At 36.3% G+C, this 21,595-nt stretch overlaps 1 protein-coding gene across 1 annotated transcript in view; it reads right to left on the bottom strand.

The window, feature by feature from the left end:
• PTPN13 (protein tyrosine phosphatase non-receptor type 13) overlaps positions 1-21,595 on the bottom strand; it is a 239,346-nt gene that overhangs the window by 77,954 nt on the left and 139,797 nt on the right. Inside the window, exons 11-16 of the mRNA XM_044682397.1 lie at positions 13,726-13,800; positions 13,423-13,597; positions 8,025-8,178; positions 7,598-7,736; positions 6,849-7,001; positions 4,049-4,231 (exon numbers count right to left, since the gene is read on the bottom strand). Coding sequence (XP_044538332.1) covers positions 4,049-4,231; positions 6,849-7,001; positions 7,598-7,736; positions 8,025-8,178; positions 13,423-13,597; positions 13,726-13,800 — 879 coding nt within the window. The remainder of the gene's footprint in view (positions 1-4,048; positions 4,232-6,848; positions 7,002-7,597; positions 7,737-8,024; positions 8,179-13,422; positions 13,598-13,725; positions 13,801-21,595) is intronic.

Raw genomic sequence — 21,595 nt, 5'->3', positions numbered from 1 at the left:
TTTTCTTTTTTTGGCTTCTTGGATCTCTTCCCAAATGGCTCTTCAATCACAGGAAGAGGTCCAGCTCCTTGAATGGAACTCAGATGTATGAGTAAGACCAAGTCAAAGAAGGTTAAAATTGTGGTTCAGTTGAGGGTCTCCCTTTTTGTTCAAGTTTGCAGCTGCATTCTCTCTTTTTAAAAAAATCCTTACCTTCTGTGTTAGAATTGATAATAAGCATTGAATCCAAGGTAGAAGAGAAGTAAGGGTTAGGCAATGGGGTTTAAGTGATATGCCCAGGGTCACACTGGTAGGAAATAATCTGAGGCCATATTTGAACCCATAGCCTCTCATCTCCAGGCCTGGCTCTCAATCCACTGAGCCACTTAGCTGCCCCTCTGGGCAGTTTGTTCAAGAACTATACTTTCATTCTTCCTTTGCTGTGATAAATGCTTCTAAGTAAGTAACTACATCACAAATAGCTGAATGGTGGCCTTGGCTGCCTTAGGTGATTGTAGGTACTTCAGCCAGTAACCCTTGTTCTGACTCTTCTTTGGGAGTTTCATCATACTAGGCTTGCTTACTTGCTTGAAAAGGGTACAGGAAAAGGGAGATAAAGCCACCTGTGAGGCTCCAGAATCAAAAGAATTATAGCCAATAAAAATTTATTAAGTGTTTACAATGTCAGTCTTAAGTGCTGGAGATCCAAAAGAAAGTGTAAGACAGTCTGAGCTCTCAAGATTATACTCTGATCAGGGAAGACCACACACAGAAGAGTCCGGTAGTCAGGGTGGGAAATGATCTGAGGAGGTGTGAGTTACAGAGTTGATTTCATCTTGCAAGATGAGTTTTTGTAGATTGTGAAGTCTAAGAGAATAGCCACGTAGGAAATGACGGGACCAGGATGCCCCTGATTGGACTTGTAGCATTGGCTTTTTTCCCATTCCCAGGAGGAGGAGAGAATGGCTCACTGACTTCCAGGCAGGATCCCTGGGGCAGTTGCCCAGCCCACTATCTAGTACTTATGCTAAACCTGTTGGCCCCCTTTCCTGAGTTTTTCAGATGAGGAAATCAGGAAAGATATAAAGACCATCCAATTTATAAACAAAGATCCATGGTGGGAAGTTGCTGAGAATGTAGGTTTTTCCATTGCCTTTGGTATTCTGAAAGCTTGGAAGTTGAATATCCTAGTCTCCTTCTGGGACTTCATTCCATCTTTAGCTTCCTTAGTTCTATTCCTTTTCATGATCAGCTTTTCTCTCTATTTACCTTTAAAATACTTTAAAAAATAAACAACCCTTATCAACTATCTTAGAATCAATACTGTGTACTGGTTCCAAGGCAAAAAAAGGCAAAAGGGCTAAGCAATTGGGATTAAATGACTTGTCCAGGGTTACACAGTTAGGAAGCATCTGAGGCTAAATTTGAACACAGGACCTCTTGTATCTAAGTCTGGTTCCAATCCACTGAGTCACGTAGGCACTTTTACAAGATTTCTCATTTGATCCTCACAATCACCTTGGGAGGTAGGTAGTAGAGTTCTGAGGATCAGTCTTAGGAGCAGAACATACCAGGGTCTTATAAGTTTTCTAGCCCTAAAGCCTAGGTTAGGTCTTTTCTTTAAAGCATGCTTCCCTCACAGAGCTTCCTGGTTACATGAGTATGGGGAGCTCATTCCCTCTGACTGGTCTAACCAAGTCAGAGGAGCCATGCTCAATATGATGAGGGCAATACTTTGTTGATCCTCTTCTCCCTGTCCTCCTTATTTGAGCTAAGGAAACTGCTACTGGTTAACTATTGGATATCACATAAGGGATCAATTTTTTTCCCCTTAGGCTCCAGACCAGTTTGAATCAGGCCTGGTCTACTTGCTTCCACAAGTGAAAGAGAAAGACCTTCCACAGTCACATAGAGAGTATAAACAACTGAGTTAGGATTCAAATCCAAATGTTCCAACTACAAAAACCACTTTCTAATGGTTCCTCTCATTTTTTCCAGAGGAAGACAAGGTACATCAAGGGTAATTGACATGCTCATGGGGACACATTTAGTTTAGTTAAAGAGTAGAGTGCTTACATAGCACAGTTATTGGGGGAGTGTAAGTGCTAAATAAATTTTTGTTGACCTGACTTGATTAGAGCTAGAACGTAAATCGAGGACTTCACCCTCCACATTCAGCATTCTCTTATAACATGATGGCTCACCATAAAAATACTTGCTTCCACTGGTAAAAGCTTCATATCAGTGTTCTCATTTGGGCCCCTAACAGTAATTCTGTGGTATAAATGGTAGGGTTTTGGTACTCCTATTTTGTTATGATGATATAGAAACAAATACTTTGTAAACTTACAAAAAATACAAAGCAATTGTGCTGTCTACTGGAAATAGCCTTTCATTCTACAAAGACTTTAAAATCCATTGCCAAGTCACTACCAAGAAATCTGAATTCCACCTTTGTGAAGTTCCAGTAATGAGATTAGAGCATCTCTAGAAAGAAGTAATATACTGAGGGGTTTGACAATGTTTGTTATAGAGTACCTCCTGATTAGGGAAGGGAGGTACAAGAATAAACATAATGGATAAATTAGAAACTATTATCATTCCACTAAGAAAAATTATGTCCTTTCCACAAAGGAGTGAACATTATATGATTGAAAATTTGTTGCACTTCATTTGCCTGACTTGAGAAAAACTTTTGAGTTATCTCTAATGTTTCTGAAATTGTAATTTAAATAAAACAAACCAATGACAATGCTGGAGAAGAATAGTGAAATAAAGCTTAAGAAAGACACTTCTATCTCCTTGTTTTGCAGGAATGGAATTAGAACAAATAGCTATTGATGTTTACATAGGGTCTTAAAGTTTGTGCTTGTAAAAATTATCTCATTTAGGGTAAAAGTGGGGTTAAATTTGTTAAGAGATTTGGGTAAGAAGAAACAGAAGGACTTTAGTATAAATGAAGACCTTTAAACTCAGGACAAGATTGCTAAGGGGAATTTGTAGATTCTGTTTCTAGAAATTTTAAAGGAAAAGGCTAATCCAGGACTGGACCTAAATTGTGAGGCTGTGATACATATGGCTAGTTCCCAACACCACACTGACTGGGGTATGTTCAATTTCTGATGAGCTCGACAAAGGAAGAAGGCTTATAATCTTCTGTGGGCAGGGCCCAGAGTTTTAAACCATGTAAAATCTTTTTTGGACCTAAAGATTTTGGAAAGATGTTTCTGGAGAAGCTTCTCAAAGGTAGGAACTGCTTCATTTTTGTCTTTATGTTATTAATAGATACTACAGCTACGACATAGTTCTTGGCATATAGCAGGGGCATAATGTCTGTTGATTGATTGTTGGAACATTTAGTTTATTCTCTCATAACCCCTGGAGGGGGTGGGAATTCCAAGATTTTAAAAAGAAATCAGTCCTTTTTTCTCTTCCTCAAAAATCTTATTAATTATATAGAAAGTAGATTGAATTCATAGTGGATCCAGAAATGACTAATTTAAACAGGTTCTTATAGACTAGGAAGGTCTCCAGGACCTGTCTGAAAATCTGAGGCCAAAATCAAATGGAAGACTTAATCCTGATAGGATTCATTACCACTGACAAGAAGTGGGCCACTCCTACAAATGGGCCTACCTTCAGCAATAAAAAGAACTGAATATTCTTATCCTTGTCCAATTCCAAATCTATTCCTATTTTATGGACAAGCAGGAGTTTAGTCTTTTAACATTTTCCCTTCATCATTGAATTCTGCCAGGAGAAAAGTTTATGGTCTAAAAATCTGATTTGTACAAAATTTTACTGTCATTTAACCAAACACTCCTATTGATAATTAAGTAAATATTTTTCCCTGATTAATCTCCTGAAATATTTCTGTAAGAAAAAAGAAAATAGCCCAACAGCATCAGACCTTAAGAATGAGTAGTCCTCAGAGGTCATAATATTGTCCCCATCACAGCTTCATTCTATTTAACAAACTGATTCTGTGTACTACAGAAGCTTGAAACAAATATGGCCAAAAAAAAAAAAAAAAAAAAAAAGCACAAAACTAGAAGTTAAAGAGACATACAGAAAAAGAAATCTTCCTGGTCTCTCTCCATGGAAAACGAAGCACCAGGGTTCTGATCCCATTGTGAACCTCAAACACAAGGACACCTTTAGAACAGATGCCAAGGAGTATTCCTGTTTGAGACTTCTTTTCTGGATGCACTCGATGAAAATGAACTCCATATTCTGTCAGTCTTTGACAGACCTAGAAGAAAAAGGCAATTAATTCTATAGATAAGAAAAAGAAATAAATCTTAAATATGGGGAAAACTAAACCAAAATAGGCTCTAAACAGGTAAAGATACTGAGGTAATTAGATATAAGCACAATCCACCTCTCCAATTCCCCATCTGGTCCTCTGTTCACATCAATTCTCTATCCCTCTCAAGTTGGACTCAAGGACTACCTATTCCTTTCACTATTAACCAGCTTCTTTTCAATTTACAGTTCTTTCTCTTGTGCAATTTCCTGATCCTGGCACTACCAAAAGACACATGGCAGCCATGGACGACACTATCTCCATGGTCACATTTCCCAGTACTTATTGCACCTCTTATACTTCTTGACCCACAGGTCCCAAAAGAGGGGTCAGAATATCTATTGCTCCTCACTTTTATTTCAGATTGTCTCTGTCTTCATCACTCAATAAACCTACTTTGAGGTTACTCTCTCAAGATTTATCAACTGATTTTGACTTTTTGGTGGCTGTTATCAGCTATCAGGTAATTCTTTTTTTTTTTTTTTAAAGTTAAAAAAAATTTTTTTAAACCCTTACCTTCTATCTTGGGAGTCAATACTGTGTACTGGCTCCAAGGAGAAGAGTGGTAAGGGCTAGGCAATGGGAGTCAAGTGACTTGCCCAGGCTGGGAAGTGTCTGAGGCCAGATTTGAACCTAGGACCTCCAGTCTCTAAGCCTGGCTTCCAATCCTCTATGAGCTACCCAGCTGCCCCCTTCATTCTTAATTTTAAAATAATTCAGTGCTTGGATTAGTCTTTTTCTTTATATCCAAGGTCTTATGTTTTTACTGTGGGGCTTTGATGTCATAATTTCTCAGACATAATTACTTACCAGTTCCTTAATCTACTCTCAAATGAAATGACTAATGTTTTCTTAACCTTCACCTCCTCTGATCATAGGAATCATCACAATCTTGATGTTGCTATCACTCACAAATCTTCTGATTCTTAAGTTCAAGAACTCTTAAAATGCATTCTGCATCCTATTTCCCCACTAATACCACCAATCCTCTCACTCTCTCAGCTAAGGACTCTCACTTCAGAGAAAAATCTAGAACATCTGCCATGAACTCCTCTTTCCCTCTCTCTCTACATGTCTCAAACCCTTGATAAAGCATTCCATTTTCTTTTCATTCATCCTTGGTCTCCGTAGGGCCTTTCATATAAATCCTTCATACCATCTCCTAATTGCTACAAAAGATTTCCCCTATGAACATCTCTCTGCTCCCTCTTATATCCAAAATTTCCCTATAACTGGTTCCTTCTCCACTACCTACACAAGTCTTGTTTATCCTTTAAAAAGATTAATTATATTCTCCCATTCCCTCAAACTATCAAGCTATTTCTCTTCTTTTTTTCAAACTCCCAGAAAAATTTATCTATATTCACTGCCTCTATTTCCATTCTTCTTGCTTGCTTATTAAATAATTCTAGGCTATATAGAGTTTAACTTCAGGACAAAAGTAAATTTGATCTTTTTTTTTTTTTTTTTTTTTTAAATAACCCTTACCTTCTACCTTGGAACGGTTCCAAGGGAGAAGAGCAGTAAGGGCTGGGCAATTGGGTTAACTCACTTGCTAGGCTCTCAATACACTGAGCCACCTAGCTGCCCCCTAAAATTGATCTTTACAATGTTAGCAATGACTTCTTAATTGGTAATACCAATGGCTCCTCATCTTTTTTTAAAACCCTCAAAAAAATGAGGTTTTTAACTCTCTGCCTCACTAGTACTGGTGTGCTTTTGGGGGAGGGGATAAAAGAAAGAAAAAAACAGTACATTCTTAAGCTTGGGTGTGTAGCTGAAAATAGCAGCAGATTCTCTATTTCAAGTACACCTGGTATCCAGCTATAGACCAGTGTTAATGGTAATCATAGATAATGGAGAGCTAGCTAGTGAATAAAGATTGGGATGGGTAAGTGAGTCAGGTAGGGTGAGTTTGGAGAGACATCAAGGAAGGTAGATGGGTGGTATTTCACAAAAAAGGGGGGGACTAGCTTAAAGCCCCTCAGATCTTCCAAGAAGCCCACTACAGGTTACTGAAGTATCGTATTTGAAATGTTAGAAAATCTTCCTTCTATTTAATTACTGAAATCTGTTTCTTTCTTACCAGTCTTAATATGTCACTGTGGGTGTAAATTACAACAAATAATCATTCCACATCTCTATTATCTAGTCAGAGGTGAAATGAAACCTCTTTAACTATTTACAAAGGGTGAGGAAACCTGACTCTCCCTAAAGGAAGAAGAGAAGGAAGGAATATTTTTGTACCCTGAGGAGCTAGTTCAAACAAAAGCATGGAATACTGTCTTTCTTTGTTTGCATGTCTGTGTGTGTATGTGATAAAACTCTTACACTGAATAGATGTTTTTAATTTTCCTAGTGACTTGCCCATTGTCACACAGCTAATAAATATCCCATGAACAAACATTCCTGACTCCAAGAGCAGAAAGCTGTATACTCTGGCACACGGTTAATATTTTTATCTAAACTCGATGGAAAATCTTTCTGTGGTAGGATAAGCAATGGGAACCGATGGAACTTATCATCTCGACCAACACTGTGGCCTGATAATAGTTTGACTTACCTTTAAAAACTCTATTTCTGTTTCTTTTTCAGAAGCCCCTACATAGGTACTATGCAGTTTAGGTAATTCTTCTTTCACGTACGATAAATCCAATCTCTCTGTCACTCTAGCAGGCAAGTAATGTTCTAGTCTAAAGTATGACATACCATGAACCTATGAAAGACAGACAGGCAGACAGACAAGAGGGAGGGAGAGGGAAAGGGAGAAGGAGAAGTGGGGGAAAGAAGGGGGAAGGAAGAAGTAGGGGAAAGGGAGAGAGGAAGGGAGGGAGAGGGAGAAGTAGTGGAGAGAAGAGGAGAGGGAGGGAGAGAAAAGAAGGGAGGGAAGGAGGGAGGGAGAAAGAAAGAATAAAATATATTGTTGAAAACCACCAAAACCACATCAGAAGCAGTTTCTCTGAATTTTTTTTTTACAAACCCTTAACTTCTGTGTATTGGTTCCTTGGTGGAAGAGTGGTAAGGGTGGGCAATGGGGGTCAAGTGACTTGCCCAGGGTCACACAGCTGGGAAGTGTCTGAGGCCGGATTTGAACCCAGGACCTCCCGTCTCTAGGCCTGGCTCTCAATCCACTGAGCCACCCAGCTGCCCCAGTTTCTCTGAATTTTAATCAATACTAATCAAATCCACTAAGCTATGACCAAACTTCAACAAGGAATTCTTGCAAGCTATATAGTTATTTATTAGAAAAAGGGCTGTCTGACAGTAACATATAAATGGCCTCTGTTAATATATGAAGAAAAGAAATGCTACCTCAGGTTGGTAGTCTCCATACTCAGCTTGAAGGGCCAAGGAGGCGAGTAGTAGAGAAGTTTCATCATCACAGTGCATCCTTTCCTCTAAGATATCTTTACGTAGTTGGAGATAATATTGATGACAGGTCAAAGTATGTCTGAGAAAAGACAGAAATTTTATATTTAGCTGTTTATGCCTGAATCTCTTGGTGATTTTATTGACTTACAATTTGGTGGGCATTTTATACAACAAAATGAAATCTTTCCCATTGGTTATTATATATTGTATCTAATATATGTAGTCATACAAATAATAGATAATTACTATTATATGTTAAATCAGAATTTAACGAAATTTGAACTTTTCAGGAAAATAAATATTAGAAAGTTACAGAGTTGAAAGAATAAGGAAACCGAAAAAGATCCGAAATCTTTCAAGTACTCACTGTATCAGACTGACATCATCTAGAAAAAATTTAATTCGTAGAAACAAAGTAAAATTGACAGTATTTTTGTTCTTTTTCTTTGGCTCTTCTTTCCATCCCTCTGGGGCCACTTTAGTTAGTTTTAGATCAGGATCAACAAAGAAATACTCATTATCTAAAGAGGATTAAAAAAAAAAACCAAACATCCAGATCAAATATTGGTACTGAATAATATCTTGGGGGACTGACATAGTCCCCTTTAAAAACTTTTCTTCTCAATTTTTTAACAAGGAAGTTAATATGAAGTTTTGTTGCCAGCTGAAATTAGATCAGCAATTTACTTTTTATTCATGACATCACTGACAATTTAATATTCTATGATGCAAGTATTATAATTAAACAGAGCCAAAATGTAACTGATTTCCCCACCCACCCTCCCATCAAATCCCAATCCATTCTTTCTTAAAATGACTATTTCAGTTTAGCCAGTGGCAGAGTGGATAGAACACTAGGCCTGGAGTCATAAAGACATGAGTTCAAATCTTTCTTCAACCACTTACTACCTGTGTGACCCTGGGCAAGTCACTTTAACCTGTTTCCCTCAATTCCACATCTTTAAAATGAGCCAGAGAAGGAAATGACAAAACGACTCAAGTATCTTTGTCAAGAAAACTCCAAATTGGGGTCACAGAAGAGTCAGATACAACTGAAACCAATGTACAAAACAAAATAACATTTCTGTTTAGGGGACCACTGTCCTCAAGGATTTGCCACATCTAGGGTATATCCTGATTTTCTACTCTCCCTTGCTCTCCATATTTAATCAAATTACAAGTCTTATAGAGTCTTCCTTACCAATGGTCACCCTTCCACCCTCTATTATAATCCCAGAGCCAACATCCTATTTCGATTCCTCATCACCTCTCAGTTAGGTTAGTGTAATCGCCTCCTATTTGGTCTTCCTAAATCCAACTTTTCCTCTCTTTAATTTGTCCTCCATAAAACTGCTAAGAGCAACAACAAGTTAACTAAGGCACTAGTGGCAGCTTATTTTCTTTGAGATCAGATGCAAACACATGGTGTGGCATTGAAAACTCTGTATCATCTGGATACCTTTCTAGACTTAATTAATGTAAAGGCTTTGCTCATCTCACATTTGAGCCAAATTGGCTCACTAAGCATTCCAACTCTTGTGTTTGTCTTTCTATAAATATGCTCCCATCCCCAACCTTAATCAAACTCCCTAATTTTATTAGCCTTTCAGAGTCCTTGTATTATTACATCTAGCTTCAACTCAGGTTCTCCTTACTCTTCCAATTTGTTCTGATCCCATTCCCTCCCATGATGGCCCAATTGTTAAAGCTTCCTCACTCCCTATTTACTTGGCTCTGAACAAACTGTTTCCCTCCTAGTCAATGTGAGACTCCTAGAGAGAAGGAACAAATTCATTTTCATCTCTGTACCTCCAATAGTTCTAGTCCAGTACCTGGCACATAATAATTAATTAAGTGCTTAACAAATTCTTGTTGAGATTGAATTATTCAGCAAACTCCTATTGATCCAGCTGGAAAGTTTTGGTTAATGATTATATTCTGCTTAAACACACAGTTTGTTAAGATGGAAAGACTAAAAAATTAGATCCACTAAAAGAGTGTTGAACATGAGTTGATATTTCTTCAGCTCATTATTGCATGGCAATTTGGTTTTTAAAATAACAACAATATCATTCTCAATGTAATAAAGAGAAAATAAGATGGCAAATTTCATCTATAAAAGAGACCAAAAAAAAGAGAGTGGCACTGGCCATTGTAGAGTTGCCTTTTTCCTTTTTCTACAAAAATCAGGATATTTCTGGGTTTTTAAAACTTTCTTTTTTATTATTAGTTTTTTTCAGTTACATGTAGAAATAATTTTAGACAATTGTTTTCTGACATTTTAGGATTCAGATTTTCTCTCTACCATCTCCTACCAGGTAGTAAATCATCTGCTATCAGTTATACCAGTACGTGCATAGCATTTTATTATTGTAGCTGTTGTGCTTGGATTTATTCCCAATTAATCTTTCTTTAATCTCAAGGTTTTTTGAAAAAGTAGCTTATAAACACGGAGAAGTAACTATTAATTTTGTGTTTTATGATGGATTTTACTCTGCAAGAGATTTTATTCTGTAGTACCATACAAAACAGCCTCTTCCCCATCTCCAAGTGAAATTCATAAGTCATAGTTCAATCTCTCAGATTCTGGCTTAACTAAAATTATTCATTAAAGAGAAACTGAGCTAGAGTTTGGAAGCACAATTCTTTCATAAAACATTCTTTTTCCATAGGAATTATTATCTTTGCAACACTTGTAAATCACTCCTACCAAGGCACGACTGTTTTCCCACATCACTTCAGGTTATAAGATAGCATATGATATATGTATGTTATCCCTGACAACAGACAAGTTCACTCTGTCTTATTTAGAGCCTTTTCCTTGCTCATTGAAGGTGCTCTTATTTCATTCCCATGTACCTGTGAGTTTGCTATTCCTATCTGCTATCAATGACTTAGGTCAGAGTCCCATAGATCCATAAAAAGCATTCTTTCAAGACAGAGAAGGGTGGTCTGGGTTCCATGTATGTATAAATCCCTTCCCTTAATGAAACTAATCCCTCAACCTCATGATGTCACCTGTAATATTCTTTGTTCTGTGTTTCCCCAAACCTAAAAAAGGGGAGTGATCCTTTTGTTCAAGGTCTTTGGTTGGAAACTGAGGCAGTCATTGACCCTTTTATTGGCGAGTAGCATTTCTGTATTAACAAAATTATATTTTACTTGGAGAAGTGTGCCTCAGTTTATCTTTTTGTTCAATTTAACTTGTGTCAATTGTAAGGTACTGGGTAAATGTGAATATTTAGAGCTTTGATTTCCTTTGTATGGAAATATGGGAACTCCATTAACTAATACTGCTTTGTATTTGAGAGTTTAACAAGAAGCCCTTGGGCACATAACCAGTGTCATAAACAGGATGGGAATTCAGGTCTTTCTGGCTAGTCTACCTTCTATCACTGAAGTAAATTAAAAGCATTTACAAATGTTCCCTGGCTTTGCTATCAAGATTGGCTAAGTTCAATAATGTGTTCCTGCCAGCTTTTGGGGGAAATAAATATAATCTTGACTTCTTCTCATACCTATGGGCAAGAATTTACTTTTGAGTCTGAGAATTTAGTCTCGCTCAGTCAATAAGTATTTACTAAGTGCCCACTAGGTGCCAGGCATTGTGTTAAACAACAAGGATGGGGGAAAAAAAAAAAAGGCCAAAAAAAGACCTTGCCCGCAAGGAGCTCACAATTTAATAGGGGAAGCACTAGAATAAGATTGTAGAGGTTAGGATTTTAGCTGGTGCTTGAAGAAAACCAAGGAAATCAGGAGGTGGAGATGAGGAAACAGGGTGTTCTAGGAATGGGGAAAAGCCAAATAAAATGCCAGAAGCCAAGAGATGGAGCTTCTTGTTAAAAGGAAAGAAAGAAGGTCAGTGCCGCTGGAACAAAGAGTATGTGGAGAGGTGAAAGAAGGCTGGAAAGGTCAGTGGGGAGGGCTTAATTCATTAAAGGCTCTGAATGTCAAATAGAAGATTCTGTATTTGATCCTGGAGGTAATAAGGAAACACTACAGTTTACTCAGAATAGGCATGATATGCTCAAACATATCCTTTATGAAAATAATTTTGATTCCAAGACCGAAGGTACGGGTTTTATTAAAAAATGATAATAATAATAAAAAAGAAACAAAAGAATAATAGTGAAGATGGATAGAGATTTCCTTGGTTTTCTTCAAGCACCAGCTAAAATCCTAACCTCTACAATCTTATTCTAGTGCTTCCCCTATTAAATTGTGAGCTCCTTGCGGGCAAGGTCTTTTTTTGGCCTTTTTTTTTTTCCCCCATCCTTGATGGAGGATGGCCTGTGATGGATAGAGATGGGTCAGGCAGACCAAACACTGAATAGTCCAGTAATGAAGTGATGAGGATCTATAACAGTTGAGAGTTTAAGAGACAAGGGAGCATATCAGGAAGATGGTGTAAATGTGCAAGCAACAGGTCTTGGCAACAGATTAAATTTGGGAGTGGAAATGAGAGTGAGGAGCTGAAGATGACACCTAGGTAGTAAATCTGGGCAACTAGGAGATGGTGATGCCCTCAGGAATAATAGTGAAGGGTACAGCTGAGTAGCTCAATGGATTGAGAGCCAGGCCTAGAGACAGGAGGTCCTAGGTTCAAATCTGGCCTCAGATACTTCCCAGCTGTGTGACCCTGGGCAATGTGACCCCACTGCCTAGCCCTTACCACTCTTCCGCCTTAGAGCTAATACACAGTATTGATTCCAAGACCGAAGGTACGGGTTTAATTAAAAAATGATAATAATAATAAAAAAGAAAAAAAAATACTAGTGAAGTAGGTGCAGCTAGGTGGCTCAGTAAATTGAGAGCCAGACCTAGAGAGAGGAGGTCCTAGGTTCAAATCTGACCTCAGACACTTCCTAGCTGTGTGACCTGGGGAAAGTCACTTAACTCCCATTGCCTAGCCCTTACTGCTCTTCTGCCTTGGAAAGTAAGGGTTTTTATTTAAAAACAAAACAAAATAATAATAATAATAATTACTATGAAGTATTGGGGGTGGAGGTAAACAATAAGTTTAGTTTTGGACATGTTGAGTTTAAGATGTCTATAGGACATCCATTATGAGATGTTCAATAGGCATTTGGAGATGGGGTTAGCAGATAGGGTATGCTTTAGAAGATCTGAGAATCGTCAATATAGAGATCATTAAATCCATGAAAGCTGATGAGATCACCAATTAAAGTAAAATAGGGGGAGAAGACCTAGGACTGAAGCCTGTGGAAGAACCAAGATTAGTGGGCATGACCTAGATAAAGATCCATCAAAGGAGACTGAGTAGGAATGGTCAGAGAAGCAGGAGAGGCAAGAGACTAGTGTCTCAAAAACCTAGAGATTCCTAGCAATGTGATCCTGGGTAAGTCACTTAATCCCAACTATCTAAAGTTAAAATAAAACAAGAACAATAAAAAACCTAGAGACTAAAAAGGATCAAGGTGATCAATAGTTAGCAAGAAGGATGGGGATTAGGAAAAGGCCATGGGAGTCAGCAATTAAGAGATTATTGGTAACTTTAGATATGGCAGTTTGAGTTGAATGGGGTCTACTATTTTTAATAGTCAAAAGTTTTCTTTTGGACTATGCCTATGAAAACACATTTAAAGTAAAATTGTCCTGATTTGTTTAACACATCAGAACAAGGGTCAGATATAGCAACGGTTATAAGCCCCCCAAATTGTCCAGGAACTCAGTATTTGGAAAATGTGAAAATGCAATTAGTTATTTTCTTCGCTATCTATAGAACTTGCAAAACTTCTTTGTACCTTTAAGAGTAGCTAAAGCAAATAAGTGATGTTCCACCAAACCAATATGGGCCACAACCATATCAAATACATCTTTACAGAGGGTTTTGATATCACAGGTCAGCTCTAATCGTTGCCCACTCAAAAGCATGATGTTTATTTTTCTCCGTGTATCTTCATTCTTCCCTTTCTTGGTCTGCAATGGGAAGAATATAGCATTGTTAAAGAAAAATGATAGTAGAACATTGGCTACATATAGTCATAGGGCTTTTGAAGTTATTTCCTTGGAATAATGCAAATTATATATTTTTTTAAAATACTTACAAGGATAGATCTTGGCAGATCCAAAGATACAAATGGTTCAACTGTCATCTTTACGAATTCAGGTCCAAAGAAATTCTGCAAATCAAATAAATGAAGTTGAGGATGAAGTATTTATTCAATAATGAGCAATCATTGAGGTTCTTGCAGAGGGCATGGAAATAAGATTGGTAATTTATCCTCAAGCATATTGGTTCTCATATAGAGCTCATTTTCTTCCAAGATGTTTACTGTCACATTTCAGGTAATGGTTCTTTTCACTAATCAAGAAATTTATTTTAAAAAACTCTTTTAATGACAAATTCAGATTTGAAAGGTTATGGCACTAGAGATGAAAATATGGCCTATTTTTATATTCTTCATATTAACTTTTAAGTTTGCAAAATGAACAAAACTTTTTAACGGTATAAATCATAACTGATTTCTTAATTTTGCTCACAAAACAACCCCAAGAGAATTCTGACAAACTTCTTGCAATTGTTATAAATGAAAACACTTGAGGAGACATAAAAGAAATGTTGTCAACATTTCACTATATGAAATGTTCAAAGAATCTAATATATTACAAATGAAGTTTCATTCTTTTTAAATTTTTATTTTCAGTTCCAAATTCTCTTCTTTCTTCCACCCACTCCTAGTTTCATGTTTGTAGAAATGGAAAGATATTTCTGTATAACGTAGGGCCTTGTTAAAGGCTACACTAAAAATAATTTTTTTGAGCTTTTATAAGTAAGGGATGAAAACTTCACATAAGAAATTTCAACAAGTTAGATTATTAAAGGGTGCAAAACAATACACACACAAAAAAAGCTAAAACAATTTAGATAAAAATGCAAAAAAAAATTAAATAGAATACAATACAATTACTTGCAATGAAGCCAAGCTCCAAATAATAGATGAGAAAATACACGTTTGTCTTTTCTTGCCTGCACCTCCCCTGCCTCAAAAAGGAGGTAGGAAATACATAAGTATTGATAACTGCATAAACTATGGGGCTTGGCTAACATATTGGCTAGTTTTCCTGAATTGTAGTTATCATCTTTTTATAAGAGATGGTGCTTTGGGGAGGAGTTCTTTACATCTATTTTGAAATGAAAATGATATAAAAACAAAAGACCAGTTAAAAAAAGTCTAACCTTCCATCTTAGAATCAATACTGTTTCAAGTCAGAAGAGCGGTAAGGAGAAGGCAATTGGGATTAAGTGACTTGCTCTGGCCACACTTAGGAAGAATCTGAAATTAAATTTGAACCTAGGACTGTCTTTGTTTAAGTCTGGTGCTCTATCCACTGATCCTCTTAGCTGCCCCAACAGGTTAATATTTAAAACAGAATCATTAAATTAACATATTGATTTAAAGTCTGAGAAGTACTTAGAAGTACTTTATCAACATAATCTTGCTTTCTCCACAAAATAATCCTATGAGATAGGTGCTATATAAATGAATACAGGTTTGGTCCATTTAAATAGTTCTAATATAAGCTATGTATGCTAATGTCACAGACTTTATTGTGTAGAAGTGATCTAAGGTTTCCTACCTCAAAGTATAGTAGTGCTTACTTTGCTAAGCCAGTCTAAGGTACAACTTGGTTCTACCTCTTTCTAAAAGTGCCCAAGTCATATGTATTGTCCTACCTAGTACTGAGGCTACATTGAAGGCTTAAAAGAATGTAGCAAAATAAGAACAAAGAAGATACTCTTGGATTCTGATGCAAAGTGGTGAGAGCAGAGGGAGGGAGATAATTACAGAACCCAACTTTTGGGATGAAAAAGACTTCAAGTCTTGAGTTGGCTCTATGGGGTGATCTGGGAGAAAAAAGTATAAATAGGGGAGTAGGAGAATTAATAAAAACAGTAAACATTTCAGAGGCTGCAGAATGACAAGAACATTGCTATAAAGGTGTGAATTGGTTCAATCCTTTTTGAGAGCAATTTGGAATTATATTTTTAAAATTGCTAAAATTGTCCATACACTGAACCAGAAATTCAGCTGCTAAGCAAATGCCCCAAAGAGATTAAAGGAGATAAAGGTCTCATAAAAAAGAAAACACTAAAAGAAGGATGTGGGAGTAGAAACAAAGAATTCTAAACAAAGCAGAAACTTATCAATAAAGGGAACAGTTTAAAAAATTATAGACTAAACAAAACAAAACAAAATTATAGACTATTACTATGCCAGAAGAAATGAATATGATAAATACAGAGAAGCATGGGAAGATTTAAATGATCAGATGCAGAGTAAATTAAGCAGAGCCAAGAATATCTATATGATTATAGTAAAGTCAATGCAAAGAACAACAATCAAAATTTCATGAACCTGAATACCAAGTCATTATAATGAACAAAGTTTATCCTAAAGAGGAGTTAAAGAAATATCTCTGGGGTTCACTTGCAGAGTAGGGAGGAGATAAAAGTGTGACAATAAGTGTATGCACAACAATTACAGAATATGTACTGTCAAACTCATGTACTGATTAGTTTTGCTGAACTGATTTTTCATCCCTCTTCTTTATTTTTTGGTGTATGGGATGGCTTGCTGGAGGAGGAGCAGAAACATATACTTGGAAATAAGAGTAACATTAATAAAAATGAAGAAAGAATATGGATAATTTTTAAGATATTTGAATGCAGTCAGCAAAACTAACATAGATCCCTGTCTAATACTATAAGAAGCATTCAATGCCATAGCTCTCCATCTCTGTAAAGAGGCAAGGAATCAAAATTATTTTTCTTTGGGATCAAGATTATTATATCTTTACACCATTCGCTTTCCAATATTGTTATCTTTCCATTTCTATCACTAGTAGTCTTGAGATAGAAAAATTTCTGGAAACATCGCAATTTGTTTAGTCATTCTACAATGGAAAGACATCCTAGTTTGGGTCTTCTACAAAAAGTGACGCTATAAATATTTTAGTATATATGGGGTCTTTCTTTTAGTCATTGACCTTTTCATGGTATATCAGTTCAAAAGCATGTAGCACCCCACTCTAACACTCTTCCACCTCCCACCTAAACTTGAATTCCTGTCTATGAGAATTCATGGACTCTGATGGATGGGTTGGGATTTTTTTTAACCATATCTTGCCAAAACCACTTCCCAGAGTGCTCCAACCATAACTGTGGACACTTGGCTGATTTGCTTGCTTATAATTGTACCTTCAGGATGCCTAATGTTATAAACAATTAATAAATGCCTCCTTCAATAATTTTTTTCCTTATCCTTAGTGATGGAATCTTGTATCAACAGGTATGGACAGTTTTGCTATTTTTTTTTGTATAATTCTAAACTGCTTTACAGAATAGTTTGATAAATTTATAATGTGACATTATAAAGCTCAAGGGGGGAAAAGTCATTGTATAATTCCTCCAAGAGGATAGTGGATACAACAAGAAACCTGAATGGAGACTAGTTAAAGAGAACTGGGGATATTTATGCTCAAAAGAATGGAGTTAGGAAATGAAGCCTTGTGAAGGGTAAGCATTCAAGAGAAGCTTGGTGAAATGATCTACACTTAAGGAGGGAAATTAAATGGAAGCTTGTTTATTATAAGGAAGAATCTTTTCCATGGCATTATTTATCTCCTGAACTGTGACATTCATAATCCTAAGTGAAATTATATTTTGCTTTATATTATTTTCAAAATATGATGTGTAGAAAACACTATTGTATTTTGCTAACAGTTTCAGCGTTTTCAAAAACAGTTAAAATTTGTTTATAACCATAACATAATCTGGTTTTGATTATCATTAACCTTTGGTAATGGAGTAATTAAAATTATAGACACAGAAGGAGAAGTGAATTCAATATTAGGGGTTACATGACATTAGATCAAAAAAAAAAAAAAAAAAAAAAAAAGCAATGGGCCATGTGGGGTAGTTGCTAGGGAATCTAAAGATGGATTCCAGCAGGACAAGGTCAGATATACCCATTTATTTAGAATAGTATAGAGGAGAACAATCATATTCAGGCACAAAATGAACTATGTAGTCTTAGAAACCCCTTCTAATTTTGTGAATAGAGATATATATTTAAAAATGTATCACTCTTGTAAAATGATCAAATGAAATCTTACTATTCTTTGGAAAAATAAGTAATTTTATTCTAATAAAGGTAACATACTTAACTAAATTACCTTTTTTTGGACTTGACAATGTATATTAAATATTCTAAACTATGTGGAGAGAGGAGAGAATATCTTTTCGACAATGAACATTTATTTCAGTACTTTAAGGGTCTATGTTTTTTTTCTGTGACTTGGAGATTCTGACTCCTCTATAATTCAGAGAAGGTCTTCAAGAATGGCTGTAATTGAAAACTTTGGGAGTTGCTATGGTTGCCCCTACAGCCAAATTGAGGATGTTTCACCACATTTGGTTGAATTTTGGGTAACAATCTCATACTGGCCCATGACCTATTGGCAAAGCTTTATTTTTTTCTTTTAAGTTAATCTTTTCTTGATTATATGTAATAAAAATCTTTTACACAAGTATTCTGAAATTATAATGTCCAAATTATCTTTCTCCTTCTATTCACTCCCTCCCAGAGATGGTAAAAAATTTGATCTTGCAAAACATATTTCCACATTGGTGGTATTGTGACAGAATACTCATATAAAACCAAAATTATTGGCAAAGCTTCTGATAATTAAAGGACACTTTAATGCCATAAAAAGTTTTTAGATTATGACTTTTAAGAAGGAAAATGAAACATTTAGAATTGTTCTCTTTGCCCTGAAAAAGGAAGGTTTTTCAGAGACAGCTGGATTGCAGTAATGGCAGGAATGGGGCAAGAGAAAAGACAATGAAAGTGAGGATGATGCTAAAAACCTCCACTAATTTTCTTAATATTCAAAGTCATGAGAGAACAATAGTACATAGATGGCCCAAGGGAAGATGACTCTAGTTGGTAGCAAGGATCAGAAAAGATAGATCTGGATTTGAAAGCAAATACAGGGGTAGCTAAGTAGCACTGTGGAAGAGTACCAGGCTTAGAGTTGGGAGAACTGGGTTCAAATCTAGTCTCAGACATATTCGAGCTGTGTGACTCTAGCAAGTCACCTAACCCTAATTACCTAGCCCTTACTGCTCTTCTGCCTTAAGAATTATTAGTATCTATTCTAAGACATAAGATAGGGTTTGAAATATAAGTAAATACAAGGAAAGACATAGACAGGTCAACTTTATTCTGAAAACAGGTTTAATATTGTTCTCTTCCTGAGAAGTGAGGATTATTAGGATTTTGTCATGTATTATTGCTCTGTGCCGTTTGCTCTCCATTTCATTCAATTCTATGGTCTGGGAATTTGTTTTCAACTACATAAGAATGGAATGTGACATCATTTGAATTAAAACCTATCATCAAGCTCTTGCTTTATGTTAAAATTTATCAGTAAACTAGTATCAGGCCTTGTGGAAAACACAAAAATAATTGAGGATGGTTTTCTGAGGAATAAATAAAATTAAACAGATATCAAAGGCATCAGAGAGGGAGTAAGGAAAAACAAATCTTCACCAAAAAGAAAAATATGAAGAAAAAAGATGTTTAGCTAAAAATTTTAATGATCATTTGCAGAAAAGTTAAAAAGAGAAAAATTTTATGCAAATTATTTTTAATGTTCAGACATTTTCCCAAAAATGTCATTTCTTTCAAAAAGCAAGAGTAGAGTAAAAGTAGATGCTACTTAACTTTCTTTCTTCCTACCAATCCCCTGGCTTGTTTCTCTCATTAAAAATATATAAAAATAAATGCTTCCTTCCTTTTGGACTTTCGAAAGTTCCTCTGTACTATCCAAAGTTGATTTCTTTTCTGAAAATTTTAAGCTCTCTTCTGTTGTAAGGAAGGAGAGGATTTAAGCATATGAGCAGGATCTGCAGAGAAGATCTGCAGGGAAAAGATTCTAGAATGTGAAGTGTGGAAGAGGAGACAGTTACTGGGTTTGGGGCTGAGTCTTTGACCTGAAGAGACTGGCAATTTTCCTGTGGCTGTTTTTTACCTTGTCTTTCCCATCTAACTGCTTCCCTGCTGATTGGTTGATACAACTTTTGAGCTTCCTGGTGTGATCCTGAATCATCTGGGCCATCGTCTGTTAAGAATTAGGTTGGGGTCCTTCTGGATCCATAACTTCTTCCTGGGCCCTGTCCTGCCTAACTGCCAAAACTCGCTACCTGTATTACAATCAAAGGTGGGTTTTGGGTTAGTGTAGTTTTAGGTAAGGACGAGAGTAGCTCTATCTCTGTGAAGGTTTCCCATGAGGGAACAACTTTAGATCTGTGGGAGGCTTAAGTAGTGAATATTAGTTTAGGTCAGTGATTCCCAAAGTGGGCGCTACCTCCCCCTGGTGGGTGCTGCAGCAGTGATCCAGGGAGGCGGTGATGACCACAGGTGCATTTATCTTTCCTATTAATTGCTATTAAAATTTTTAAAAAATTAATTTCCAGGGGGCTAAGTAATATTTTTTTCTGGAAAGGGGGTGGTAGGCCAAAAAAGTTTGGGAACCATTGGTTTAGGTTATCCAAATTCCCTTTTCCACCTTCCCTTGTTATAATAAACCAAAACACCCCTGTTATATATTGATCTGTGTTTGTTACCTCTGCTTGGAGTGGGTCTGTTAGCCTGTCACCCCACATTCAACCTGCTGACACTGGTTCTGTTGGCTTTCCCAAAACAGTTTAATCTTCTGATACTGGCCCTATCTGAACCATCTTATACCATCCCCCAAACCCACCAACATTATACTTCATAATACTTCTTAAAAAAGTAATTCAACTATTATATTAATCTAAATGTAGATTGCATGTCTAAAATGATATATACTTAGAAAAATATATAGAACACACTGAAAAATATTACTCGGATTCTACATAAGCCATAAGGAAGTTATCTAGTAGAGAATGTTTTTCTTTAATTAACTAGGAAACTTACAGATTTTTAATAGAATTAAAAATCTCTAGACTTTTAAAATCTCAATTTTTAATCTTAGCTCAATCTCTTGAAAGGCAATATGGCATATGGGGATTCCTGGAGGTTGACATGGTGGAACTAGTGATCCAGATCTGTGTATGACTTTCAGCAGTCACTGACAATGGGCTCTTAATTTCTCAGTATCCTGGATAAAGGGGCAAAGAGAGTATGTAGGACAGAAATACAGCCATGCAAATTTATTATTAACTATCCTGGACATGCTTAGTTATAAAAGAGAATCTGAGAAAGTTAGAGGGGATAGGTCTGGCACTGGGAGAACTCCGGTTCACACTTCGCCTCAGAATTTCCTAGCTGTGTCACTCTGGGCAAGTCTTTCTCTTGTCTTTAACTTGTCTTTCTCTTACTACTCTTTTGCCTTAGAATTGACGAAAAGAAAAAAAAAAAGAATAGGAGATGGGTATATGTCTCCTATGGAATGCTTAAGCCAAATGGTGCAGAAGTTAAAATATCTTAACCAATGCCCTTAGAGATACTTATTCTTTACATGGAAAATGAATATACCACAAAAAGAAAAGTTGCTTCTTTTCCCTTGGTTTTAGATCCTCACTCATCAGCCTGTCCTGAGTCAGAGGTGATGGACTCCTCAATACAGAATGAAATATTTTTTTTTGGACTTAATCTATTTTCCTTGATTATGCATATCTCTTAGCAATCGTTTTGCTTTTCTTTATTCTTCAGGAGGAGGTGGGTTAGGAGAGGAAAACAAATTTTTGCTGATTAAACAATTTTAATTGAAAAAAGAACATGAGTAAGGAGCTGACATACTAATGGAAGAATGGGATCACATATTGAAATCTTGTTATAAAGTAAATAAGAAAACATAAAAATAAGGTTCAGTTAAATATGGATTGTTCACATGCCTTCCAAGGAAAGGCAAATAAAGGGTTTG

This window comes from Gracilinanus agilis, chromosome 6 (genome assembly GCF_016433145.1).
Source record: "Gracilinanus agilis isolate LMUSP501 chromosome 6, AgileGrace, whole genome shotgun sequence".
In the NCBI taxonomy this organism is placed as follows: Eukaryota; Metazoa; Chordata; class Mammalia; order Didelphimorphia; family Didelphidae; genus Gracilinanus; species Gracilinanus agilis.
Note: the sequence above shows the minus strand (reverse complement) of the source record. Positions and strands in the feature narration are given on the sequence as shown.